Genomic DNA, 12,121 nt, shown 5'->3' with positions numbered 1-12,121 from the left:
AGCTTAAGGCAACTTTCCCTCACAAGGAAACTATACTTTCATAAAGGTGATGTGGAAGAAGAAGACACGTGACTCAATTTTCTTCGTAAGAATGACATGGTTCAGACTTATTTATGGCAATGTGGGTGAACTTAAGAGACTCGTTACTCCTCTGGCCCTGAAACATCTAAAAATAATAAAGTACAAAAAAACTCAAGTAAATTAATCAATAACTACATAAAATGCAAAGGCATTAAGCTGAGGCCAGTAATGAGCCCTACGCATGAACCCAGGGAGGTAAGCTAACCACATACACTATAGAAATGTACAGATCCTGGAAAGTAGCATGTGCAATGGACACCTTCAGGCCAGAGAGCCCCATGAAAGACGACTCTGAGTAATGCCAGGACTCATAAAGTATTACACCCTGAGAAAAATGGTGAAATATTATTAGAAAATTCATTCAGCAGAGGCAGGTCTTGGCTCCTGGATAAAAACACACATACATACACGCAAGCATGTGCACATATACAGAAACATGAAACCCCTGAGATTTCAGGGTTCATGGTTAGCTAACATGAATCTCAAGCCTAAATTTACGTATTTGTATTGGGGGAAAAAATTGGGCAGAAAGCAAATACAAAATCTCCCTAGAACTACTAACCTTCAACCTAGGCTCCAAAGAATTGACACACTGAGTTCTACCAAAGAGTTTTCTCACTAAATCACAAAACACACATGGAAACACCCACCATAAACTTAAAGCACAAATCACAGAACCAGATGTACAAAGATTCATATATTGGAATTACTGAATATAGACTATGAAAGTGGCATTTTTAACACATTTAAATAAACAAGGAATCACAATACTACATAGTAAATACTTATAAAGTAGTTAAGATATATGAAGCACTGTTAAAAGTACTTTATTCATATTAAATCCTTGTAAGCCCACAATTCTGTTGTGGATACTATTTGTATCCACCTTCCCTTTCTGGAGATACTATTCTCTATAGACAGATATAGAGTAATTACATAATTTTGCCAAGATCACACAGACAGTTGATGCCAAGGTTCTGGCTTTCTAATCCGAATTGGAAATATGAGTATCAAGCAAGAGCCTATCATAAACCTCCTGGTAGACTTGAAAATGAATCTAACAGAATTTACAGCACTGAAAAGTATAATAATTGAAATAATAAGCTTAATGAAAGGGCTAAACAGCTGAAAAGATCCAAATGAACCCAGAATTGTCAAATTGGAAGAAAGAGGTAAAGAAATTACCCAGAATGCAGCACAAGGAGACAGAAAATATAAAAGAAGAGTTAAAAGACATGAAATATAAAGAAGGTCCAACATAAATACATCCAATTGGAATTCCAAAAAGATATAATACAGGAAATGGAGATGAAGCAATATTTGAAGAAATGGTTGAATATTTTTTAGAAATTTTGAAAGATAGAATTCAAAGCATATTATTTCAAAAAAACTGATTACAAAATAGAAAATACCTACTAAAGTTAAAACAACAAAGAACACTATTGACTTTCCCACAACTTTTCAATCAGATGTTAAGTGGAAGATTCATTAAACAAATAAATAAATAAAAATAAAAAAGGAAAAATGGTTCCAGAACTTCTATCCCCAGCAATATGACAGAAAAAAACAAACACAGATGAAATTTTGAAAATCATCTTTTAAAATATATCATTGAGCTGGCAAGAAGGATGGATTATTCAGAGGCCAAGAACTATGCGCAAGTGGAAACCCAAAGAGGTAAATTGAACAACAAAGCTGACTTTCTCTTTGGGGCATATGCCAAACCAAGGAAACTCAGCTTTGATTTTCAGTCTTGCAGGAGAAAGAGACAAAAGCCAGGACGGAAGACTGTCTTGCATAAAATTGGGATCCTAACAGAAGGGCTACTACCGTAGTCTAAGGGAGAACTAATGTTGGCATGTCCCCTCTTGTCATCACCAAAGGACTGCAAAAATCCTGTCTAGAACTTTGTTGTTTGGGGGGAGAGGGACCTCCTCTGAAAATGTAGACACTTGTCAGCTCTCTGAGTGTTTAGCCCAAATCCAAGAAACTTCAAGCCAAAAATTTAATTTAATTTGGTCCTGACTTGGTAGTGCTCTCAGCAAGTGGCAGAAAGAAAAACACAAATCATCTTAGAGAAATCTCTTTTCAACCCAGGCCTCAAAGAATTTTCTCTCCCAGAAATCAATAGTTAAGAAGAGGAAAGAACAACAACAAAAAACAACAATATACAGAAGTAGAAGATTTGAAAAACATACCTAACAAGCTTGACCAAGTGAAATATATACAATAAGGCACACAACTGCAGAATATATATTATTAAAGTGCATATGGATCACTTATAAAACAAACTACCAATAGTAAAACCACTACATGTTAACATGAATAACATATTTGTTATTAAAAAAAACAGCAGAAAACTTATATTTTACAAAAGAAAAAAGGTAGCAAAAAGAGGTGGCTTTGTGTTACATTTTTGCAAATCTCTTTAATATTTGGCTATATTCATAACTGCTTGTGCTTTCAATTTCTTGCAATATATTCTTTTGTTTGAAGCATATGAAGATAATCCATCCCTACACAGATAGTTTGAAAAGAGAAGAGTATTTTAGTAGCTTTTTCAGATAACTGTAGACATTTTGTTTTCAAAAGACAAAACTCAAGTAGCAGTTTCTTAAACAATAGATGGGAATGTGGACTCTGAAACCATATCAATAAATTTTTTCAAATGCTGTTATATTGGTCTTGTACCTTGAATGGCTCCTTTACCCATGCATGATTTTGTAACATCATGCCCTCGTCATTTGGAAAATACTGCTTCACTGAGTTATGCAGATCTTCCAAATGTTGACATGTTTCATTAAGCAATTTTTTAAATCACATTTTTAAATACCAACACTGATCTCATAAAAAAAAAAAATTAACAACTAGCATGCTATCAAACTCATGCAAGCAGGTACAAGTTTTCCAAAATTCTATTTTCCACTTAAAAGTTCAAATTTTATATTTCCAACAAATACTGTTGATTGTTTTCCCTGAAGTGATAAGTTCATTTTGCATAATTTCAAGAAATTGCCAAAAACCAAATTCTTGAATAACCATAGTTTTTATGTCAGTTGTTTTTAAAAGTAAAAAGGGTGGGCGGAAGCGCTAATTTCCATCTTTCCTGGCCTGCTGCCTCCATGGAACAAATCACCTCGTGCAACGAGGCTCAGGATCCAGAAGCCAGGCTATGCTAGGCCTCCTCCCTACACCTCAGGACAACCACGTAATCACTGTCCCCCAACCCCAGCACATGTGAGGGAACGGGATGAGAGAAGGAATTTCCCCAAGGGCTAATCTTATAACTACTAAGTGACTGAGCTGGAAGGCAGAATTAAAATCCAGGGAATAGAAGGCACTTCTTGACAAGTTTCTGCTGAATTTTCCACTGCTCCAGAGAAAAGTACTCTCAGATATTTGTTAAAAGCTTGATATGTTGTAAGGAACTGTTGTCATCCCAGGAGGATGCTTTGCATATAATTCTCTCTTGCCATCCTTGTCACCTTATTGAAAAGCTGGCATTGGTGAAGGTGACAGTGGGGTACTGCTCCCCAGTAGGTACCAGGCCACTATCATCTCTGAACACCCCAAACCCTTGTACACTGCGTGGCATACATTAGGGGCTTGAATAATGTTTGCTTCAACCGTGCAAAGGACCTGCTCCTTTGGGTAAACTCCAGGGTTCTCAAAGAAGACGTCATGCAGCTTTTAATGGCAGGTATATACTTTTAAAACCAGGTTTAAGTCTGGGACAATTTGAGTGACAAAATAAATGATGATAATAACAGATTATAGCCCATGGAATACAATATAATATCCATGAGCCCATACTGATATAAACACAAACAAATAAATAAGAGATTAGTGAATGTCCTGCCTTCCAATTAAATGTAGAAGAGACTATGGAATTAGAAAATCTCCATTTGGCAAACATTACAGTAATTGTGCCAGATAAGAAATATCAGTGGATGCTCAGGTAAGTGGGGAAAAGGAGGAATAACAAATTACTTGCATACTCTCAAGGTATCATCCCACAAGATAATTATTAATTCCAAAGGGAAAAGGTTTACAGTGGAGGAACATGGCAGACATCACCTGAACCAAATGATCAAGGTCAACATCACCACTAACAAGACATACTGGCACCTTCTGATATGGTGTCCTGAGAAGGGCACAATGTCATCACTTCTGTACATTATTGCCAAAATGCATGACCTGAATTCAATCATAAAGAAACATCAGACGATCCCAAATTCAGGGACAGTCTCAAAAATAACTGCCTACAACTCCTCCAAAGAGTCAAGGTCATGAAAGACAAAGACAGGCTGAGGAACTCTTCCAGAGTGGAGGAGATAAAGGAGACCCCTAATTGCAATGTGGAGTATCCTGGACCAAAAAAAAAAAAAGGGTGCTAATGGGTCAATTGGAAAAATTTGAATAGAGTATGTAGATTAGTTAATAATATTGTATCAATGTTAATTTCCTGGTTTTGATCATTAAACAAGGGTTATATGAGTTGTTAAAAATAAGGAAGGCTGGGGAAGGAATATAAGAGAAATCTCTGTACTGATTTTGTAACATTTTTGTAATTATTTGGAAATAAAAATTTTAATTAAAAAAAAGCAAAAAGGGTGTTCCACACAAAAATGGCTAGTACATAATACAAACAATAACACAAGTGCTTTTCCTCGGAACAACCAGCACACTTTAAAATGCAGCAGAGGTGGAAAGAACCCAAGATGGCAGCTAGGTAAGACAGCAAAAAAACACTGCCAGAAAGTGACCCAGAACACCAGTTCCAGTGATGCACCAGCCGGACAAGGTCTGCTAAATCCACAGGGACCGTGCATTTGGTAAAACCGGAGTCTGCATTCTGAAACAAGTGAATGAGCCGGCAGAAAGTCCGGCGGCCACGCTGCGGTGTGGGGAAACTGTGGGTTGGCGTTTGGAGACGGACTAGTTCTTTTTAAAAAAAAAAAAAAAACCTAGGACCAACTGCGGATATAACGGTGAGAACTGCGCAGTGAAGCACAGCAGGAGCGGGCTGTCCCAACGCCTAGGTGTCAGGCGTTGTGGATAGCCCTTCCCACACCCGCTGCTGATTGTCTCGGGGCCAGGGGGCAGAGGGGAGCCAAAAGGAGAAAGAAACTGCGCCCCTTGCCACCATCTCCCCGGTGGGCTCGGGACGCTCCTGCCCGGGGCCGGACCCATAGCAAAGAGCCGCGGCAAGGGTCCCAGTGTGACGGGGAGTGTTTCCCGCAGCACTGCGCACATGCCACAATACTGGCCATGGACAGTGGACCTTAGGGCACCCACAGCTAATTGTCCTGGAGCTGGGAAGGCGGAGCTGTGCAAAGAGGGGGAAATTAACACGCCCCATTCAGCCATCTTCACAGCAGGATGGGAACGCCCCTGCACAGCCCGGCAGCCCAGGGCTTCCCTGGAGGGCTGGTGCACACTTGTGACATGGCACAGCCTTCCCTAGGCAGGGGTCCTGGAAGAGCATGGTTAAGAAGGGGGACCCGCTCGGAAATCCCAGGGACCCTACACCAGTGCCAGGGGCTTGTGGGTCAGCGGCAGAGACGATCTGTGGTGGGATTGAGGTGAAGGCTTGGACTCTTGGTACAGCCTTAAATCTCCGGGAACACCTAGGAGGTTTGATTATTAAAGCTGCCCTGCCTCCCTAACCGCTCAGACACACACCCCACATTAAGGGCAGACAGCACCAACAACACACCCAAACTTGGTGCACCAATTGAACCCCACAAGAATCAGATCCCCACACAACACAAAGACAAAGTTGGGGAGAACTGACTTGAGGGGAATAGGTGACTCACGGACGCCATCTGCTGGTTAGTTAGAGAAAGTGTACGCCACCAAGATGTAGATCTGACAAATTAGAGACTGGTATTTTATAGACCCTGAAAGAACCCTATCAAGTAAAGCAAATGCCAAGAGGCCAAAAACAACAGAAAACATATGATAAAATCCAACGATATGGAGAACCCAAACCCAAACAACCAAATCAAAAGATCAGAAGAGAGACAGTACTTGGCGCAATTAATCGAAGAACTAAAATCAAACAACAAGAGCATGGCACAGAATATAAAGGACTTAAAGAAGACCCTAGAAGGGCATAAAGAAGAAACTGCAAAAGTAAATAAAAAAAAAATAGAAGATCTTATGAAATAAAAGAAACTATTGGCCAAATTAAAAAGATAACTGGATACTCATAATACAACATTAGAGGAAGCTGAACAATGACTCAGCATCCTCAAAGACATCAGAATGGAAAATGAAAGAACAAAAGAAAGAATGGGGAAAAAAATTAAAAAAGTCGAAATGGATCTCAGGGATATGATAGATAAAATAAAACGTCCAAATTTAAGACTCATTGGTGTACCAGAAGAGGAAGAGAAGGGTAAAGGTCTAGAAAGAGTATTCAAAGAAATTGTTGGGGAAAACTTCCCAAACCTTATACACAATATAAATACACAGAGCATAAATGCCCAGTGAACTCCAAATAGAATAAATCCAAAAAAACCCACTCCAAGACTTATTCTGATCAGCCTCTCAAATACTGAAGAGAAGGAGCAAGTTCTGAAAGCCGCAAGAGAAAAGCAACTCACCACATACAAAGGAAACAACATTAAGACTAAGTAGTGACTACTCAGCGGCCACCATGGAGGCGAGAAGGCAGTGGCATGACATATTTAAAATTCTGAGTGAGAAAAATTTCCAAGCAAGAATACTTTATCCAGCAAAACTTAAATTTTTCACAGACAAACAAATGTTGAGAGATTTTGCTAATAAAAGACCTGCCCTACTGCAGATACTAAAGGGAGCCCTACCAACAGAGAAACAAAGAAAGGAGAGAGAGAGAGAGAGAGAGAGAGAGAGAGAGAGAGAGAGAAATTTAACAGACATATATAGAACATTATACCCCAAACCACCAGGACACACATAGTTCTCTAGTGATCACGAATCTTTCTCCAGAATAGACCATATGCTAGGACATAAAACAAGCCTCAATAAATTTTTTTTAAAAAATGAATTTATTCAAAGCACATTCTCTGACCACAATGGAATACAAATAAAGTCAATAACCATCAGAGACTTAGAAAATTCACAAACACCTGGAGGGTAAAAATGAGGGGGAGATAAAAACATTCCCAGATAATCAAAAGCTGAGGAACTTTATCACCAGATCAGTCCTATAAGAAATGCTAAAGGGAACTGAGCAGGCTGAAAGGAAGGGACACTAAACAATTGACTAAAACCACATGAAGAAATAAAGATTTCCAGTAAAGATCACATGGTAAATATAAATACCAATACTACTGTATTTTTGATTTGTAACTCCACTATTTACTTCCTACAGGATCTAAAATACATAAGCTGTAATGATAAATCAGTGGTTTTGGTCTCCGTGTAAAATATGTAATTTATGACAAGAACTACATAAAGGTGGGGGAATGGAGGAGTAAAGGAACCTAGTTTATGTGTCCTATTCAAGTTAAATTGGTATCAAAGAAAAACAAATTGTTACAGATTTAAGAGGCTAAATTTAAGCCCCACGGTAAACACAAAGAAAGTATCAGAGAATATGACCATAGTGATGAAAAGTAGAGTAGGGGTTACAAGAAGTGTGGGATGGGGCAATGGGGAGTTAAGAAATGAGTGTAGGGTTTGTTTGGGATGGAGGGAAATTTCTAGTAATGGATGGTAGGAAGGTGATAGCATTGCAACATTCTAAATGTGAGTAATCCCACTAACGGAATGCTAAGGAGGGGTTGGAATGGGAAGATTTAGGCTGTATTTATGTTTACACAAGTGAAAAAAAAAAAGACAGTCTAAATAAATTATGACAATTAAATGCCAAGGATGATCCTGGATGGGATCTGAGGATGCAGAGGAGGCTTAAAGGGACACAGTTGGGACATAAGAAAAAAAAAGGAAATACAGAATGTAAGCTTTATATCAATGTTGAATTTCTTGAACTTCTTAGCTGCGCTTAAAGGGAATGCATAAAAGAACGTTCTTGTTCATGGGAAATGTGTATGTGAATTATATTGTTTGTTCAAGGATGTGTGCAGCCTGCTCTCATATGTTCAGAAGACAGAGCAATAGATGATGGATGATAGATAGGGAGGGAAGGAGGGAGTAAGGAAGGGAGGGAAAGAAAGAAATGGTGGTGTCACAGGATGTTAAAGTTGCTGGATTGGGTATTGGGGGGAGGGGGGAAGGGGTATGCTGGAGTTCTGTGTATGGGGTTTGTATTGTTTTTGCAACTGTTCCTGTAAGTTTGAATTTATTTCAAAATAAAATTAAAACAAAACAAAAATGCAGCAGAAATACTTTATGCATATCCCCCTAATCTCACAGAACATTAATCAGACATGAAAGACCTCAAGGGTCAAAATTTAACGAAATTAATAATTTCTATTGCTTCTCCAAGGACATTCTTAAGTGAAAATGCCATTTTTTTTTAACAGCAAGTGCATGGTGGTGAAGAATATGTCTATCAGAAGGGCTGGTGCTGTGCCTTGATTCATAGTTAAGACTGCAGCAGTCTTATCCACCACTGCTTTTTTGTTTTTTTTGTTTGACCATTTCACTTTTTACTTTCTTTCTTATTCACTAACTTTTAGCTCTGGAGAAATTATGACCTCACTGTATTTTCTCTTTAACACCACAACCAGCACTCTATGCATGAAGCCTAACTCAAAAGGCATGTTTAACAGAATATGAACATTCTACCAATGACACGACTGAGGAGACACTAATTTTCTTAACTTTCTTAGCAAAGCTGATGTCAAATTTCAAAGAAAGGGTTAATTTTAATAATCTTAATAACCAAATAAAAAATACAGTCCCTTTTTTAGTCAAGAAATACTAGTAACTTCAAGGTAGATGATTCTGTTATCAGATACTGAGATAATTAAGTTTAAGATATAAAAATGATGAAACTGAAGGAAAAAAAATGTACTGATTTGAAATTATCGTTTTAAAAAATTTGGATGGAAAATTAAGAAGACTTGCAATTCAACATTCCATGCATGAAATTCAGGTATGTCACATCATGGACTGCTTCTTTAACTGAAGGTGAACGTAGAGTTGTTGGAAAGAATCCACACTCTATAACAGAACAAAAACGTTGTCCTTGTAAAGAGGTCTGTAACTTTGCATTTGATTTTTCCATCCTGGCTCATTCTCAACTGTTCCAGACTTGGATTACTAAAGCCTTCTTCAGCATTTAACTAATTCTTTGTTGGTGGAAGGTGCTGGGATTGTTTCTCAACACATAAAATGATCTTTGTCATAGATCACTTTTATAATGAGAGAGCAGCTAGGATATGGTGCCACATCTTCTCCATTCTCCAAATCTTCCTTGGTGATGGAAAAGTTATCCCCACATGGGCAGGGGTAGAAATACATCTCCGAGTCTTCATCATACTAGAAGTCCTCGATCTCCACCTTGTTGTGAAACACTGCCACTGTCACTGAGGTCAGCCAAAGGGTTGTCACCCCCCACTGTCCGACACCACCTTTGAGGGTCTAACTTCAGTGGCGTCAGCCAGGGCTGGGCCCACTATTGCTTTTGCACAGTTGGTGCAAATGTCAACACAGTGAAAAAGGCAAATAACATCTCAGTATTATTAGGAGAAGTGTTTTGATCTCACAGAACCCCAGAGTTCTGCAGACATTTTGATAATTCCTGGTATAGATCAAGTCCTCTCATCCCAGTACAACTGAACTATAAATTAAACAAAAGCAACTAGAAAAGGACCCATTATGTTTTGAAATTAAGAACTATACCGTTAAATAACCTATGGATCCAAAGGAAAAAGCCTTTAAAAAAATCAGAAAAGATTTATAACTGAATAAAACAAAACTCTCATATTAAAACTTGTGTGATATACCTAGAGCAGTATCTAACAGCAGTATCAACAGCTTTAAATTCCATTAGAAGGAAGGATAAAAATTAATGTACTAAACATTCAACACAAGTTATACTATCAACAAGAGAATAGCCTCCAAGGAAATAAAAAGGAAGGCATTAATAAAGAAAAAGCTAATAAAATAGGGGAGAAAAGCTAGACAGCAAGGATCAAAGCCAAGAATTGATTCTTTATAAAAACTAATATAAATCAGCAAACTGGCAAAATTGAAAATGAAAAAAATACAAGGGATGAAAGTACATAATACTAAGAATAAAGAGGGGAAAACTAATTCAGGCATCAAAAATAGGAGAATAATACAATATCTTTTAATGCTCAAAGTAACTGAATAGGGAAGGATACCTATAACTGCATTGTAAATATTCAATGAGGAATAAGGTATGTTCACTGGAACACATTTTAGGAAATACCAGTATATAAAAACAATGAATCACAAATTTTTCTATAACAAATCTGTACATATTTTAGGCAATTCGTTAACATTTGTTAAAAACAACGGAAGATTAAGACAAATTTTGTTTAAATACCTGGCAGCTGTGATCTGTATCTAGTCCATCCCAGAGACTCATAAACTGAGCTTTCATCATGGCTGTAGCTTCATGATCAGAACTTGAACGGTTTCGTAGAAAGGAGTCTAGAAGAAAAAAAAATTCTTAACCTTAGAATAACCTCTTTATATAATTTCAAATCATTTAATAAAATACTGACAACTTTATGAAAGAATACAAGGAAAAGTGTTATAACTAATTATTCTTTCTTAGATATTGTTGGTATCATAATAATTTTCATAAATTATTGGGCAAATTAAAACACAACCCATTCACAATCTTCATTTCCTTCCTAAAAATACATTCATACCAACATACACGAGAAATAAAGATCTGGTATCGAGATTGGAAAAGGATCAAGCAGAGTCCTGGGGTGAAAGCCTGTGGGCTCTGGCAACAACTTTCCATGTGCTCTTAATTCTGAAGTCACATCCTTTATTTTCACACACTTTCTGAGAAATTGAAACAAAACACATGGAAAAATGCCTAAAACTCTATTGAGTGGGAAAAAGTAGGACAGAAAATGGTTTATGTAGAATAGTCTCAAAAATGGTGTGCCAGTTTGGATGTATTATGTCCCCCAAAAAGCCATGTTTTTTAATGCAATCTTGTGGGGGCAGATATATTTAGTATTGATTAGGTTGGAACCTTTGGATTAGGTTGTTTCCACAGAGATGTGGCCCACCCAACTGTAGGTGATAACTCTGATTAGATTATTTCCATGGAGGTGTGGCCTCGCCCATTCAGCATAGGTCTTGATTAGTTTACTGGAGCCCTTTAAGAGCTCAGATAGAAGGAGTTCAGTACTAAGGCTGAGAGAGACATTTTGGAGACAGCTGTCGAAAGCAGATTTTTGCAGACACTTTGGAGATACTAGCCCAGAGTTTGCCCAACGAAGCTGATGCAGAGATATTTTGGAGAAAGCCATTCTGAAATGCAATTCTGGGAGCAAGCAGATGCCAGCCACGTGCCTTCTGAGCTAAGAGAGGTTTTCCAGATGCAACAGCCTTTCTCCAGTAAAGGTATACTCATGTTTATGCCTTGGTTTGGACACTTTCACAGCCTTCAGACTGTAAATTTGTAACCAAATAAACCCCCTTTATAAAAGTCAATCCATTTCTGGTATTTTGCAAAACAGCAGCATTCGCAAACCAGAACAAATGGTAAACACACACATGCTAGAGCATGAATGTGCATATATCTTTTACAAGGTACAAACACTTTTAGGGAAATTCACTTATAAATGCTGATAGTTTTGGTTATCTTTCAGTGACGGACTTAACGACAATTTTAATTTTCACCTTAAAATTATTTTCTGTCTTCCAAATTATTTACAGTGAACATGAAATGCTTTTAAAAGGGGAAAACATTTTTCTTCTAGAGCACGAAAAGACAGCGGCGGTAAATGCTAAGAATGGAAACATAACAGTAAAAAAATCTCAGGTTTTCTAGTACAATCCCAATTTCAAAGGTTTTGTCTTATATACCCATAAAACACTGGAATTTCTCAGCACTGAAACTACAACTCAAAATCTGTCAATTACACAT

At 37.7% G+C, this 12,121-nt stretch overlaps 1 protein-coding gene and 1 pseudogene across 1 annotated transcript in view; both read right to left on the bottom strand.

Annotated features, from left to right (window-relative positions):
• ATAD1 (ATPase family AAA domain containing 1) overlaps positions 1–12,121 on the bottom strand; it is a 120,530-nt gene that overhangs the window by 27,274 nt on the left and 81,135 nt on the right. The window contains exon 6 of the mRNA XM_037804346.1: positions 10,553–10,659. Within this exon, the coding sequence (XP_037660274.1) occupies positions 10,553–10,659 (107 nt within the window). The remainder of the gene's footprint in view (positions 1–10,552; positions 10,660–12,121) is intronic.
• LOC119510700 lies at positions 9,313–9,770 on the bottom strand (annotated as a pseudogene).

Source organism: Choloepus didactylus, chromosome 15, assembly GCF_015220235.1.
Source record: "Choloepus didactylus isolate mChoDid1 chromosome 15, mChoDid1.pri, whole genome shotgun sequence".
Taxonomy (NCBI): Eukaryota; Metazoa; Chordata; class Mammalia; order Pilosa; family Megalonychidae; genus Choloepus; species Choloepus didactylus.
This window is presented reverse-complemented; position numbering and strand designations above follow the sequence as displayed.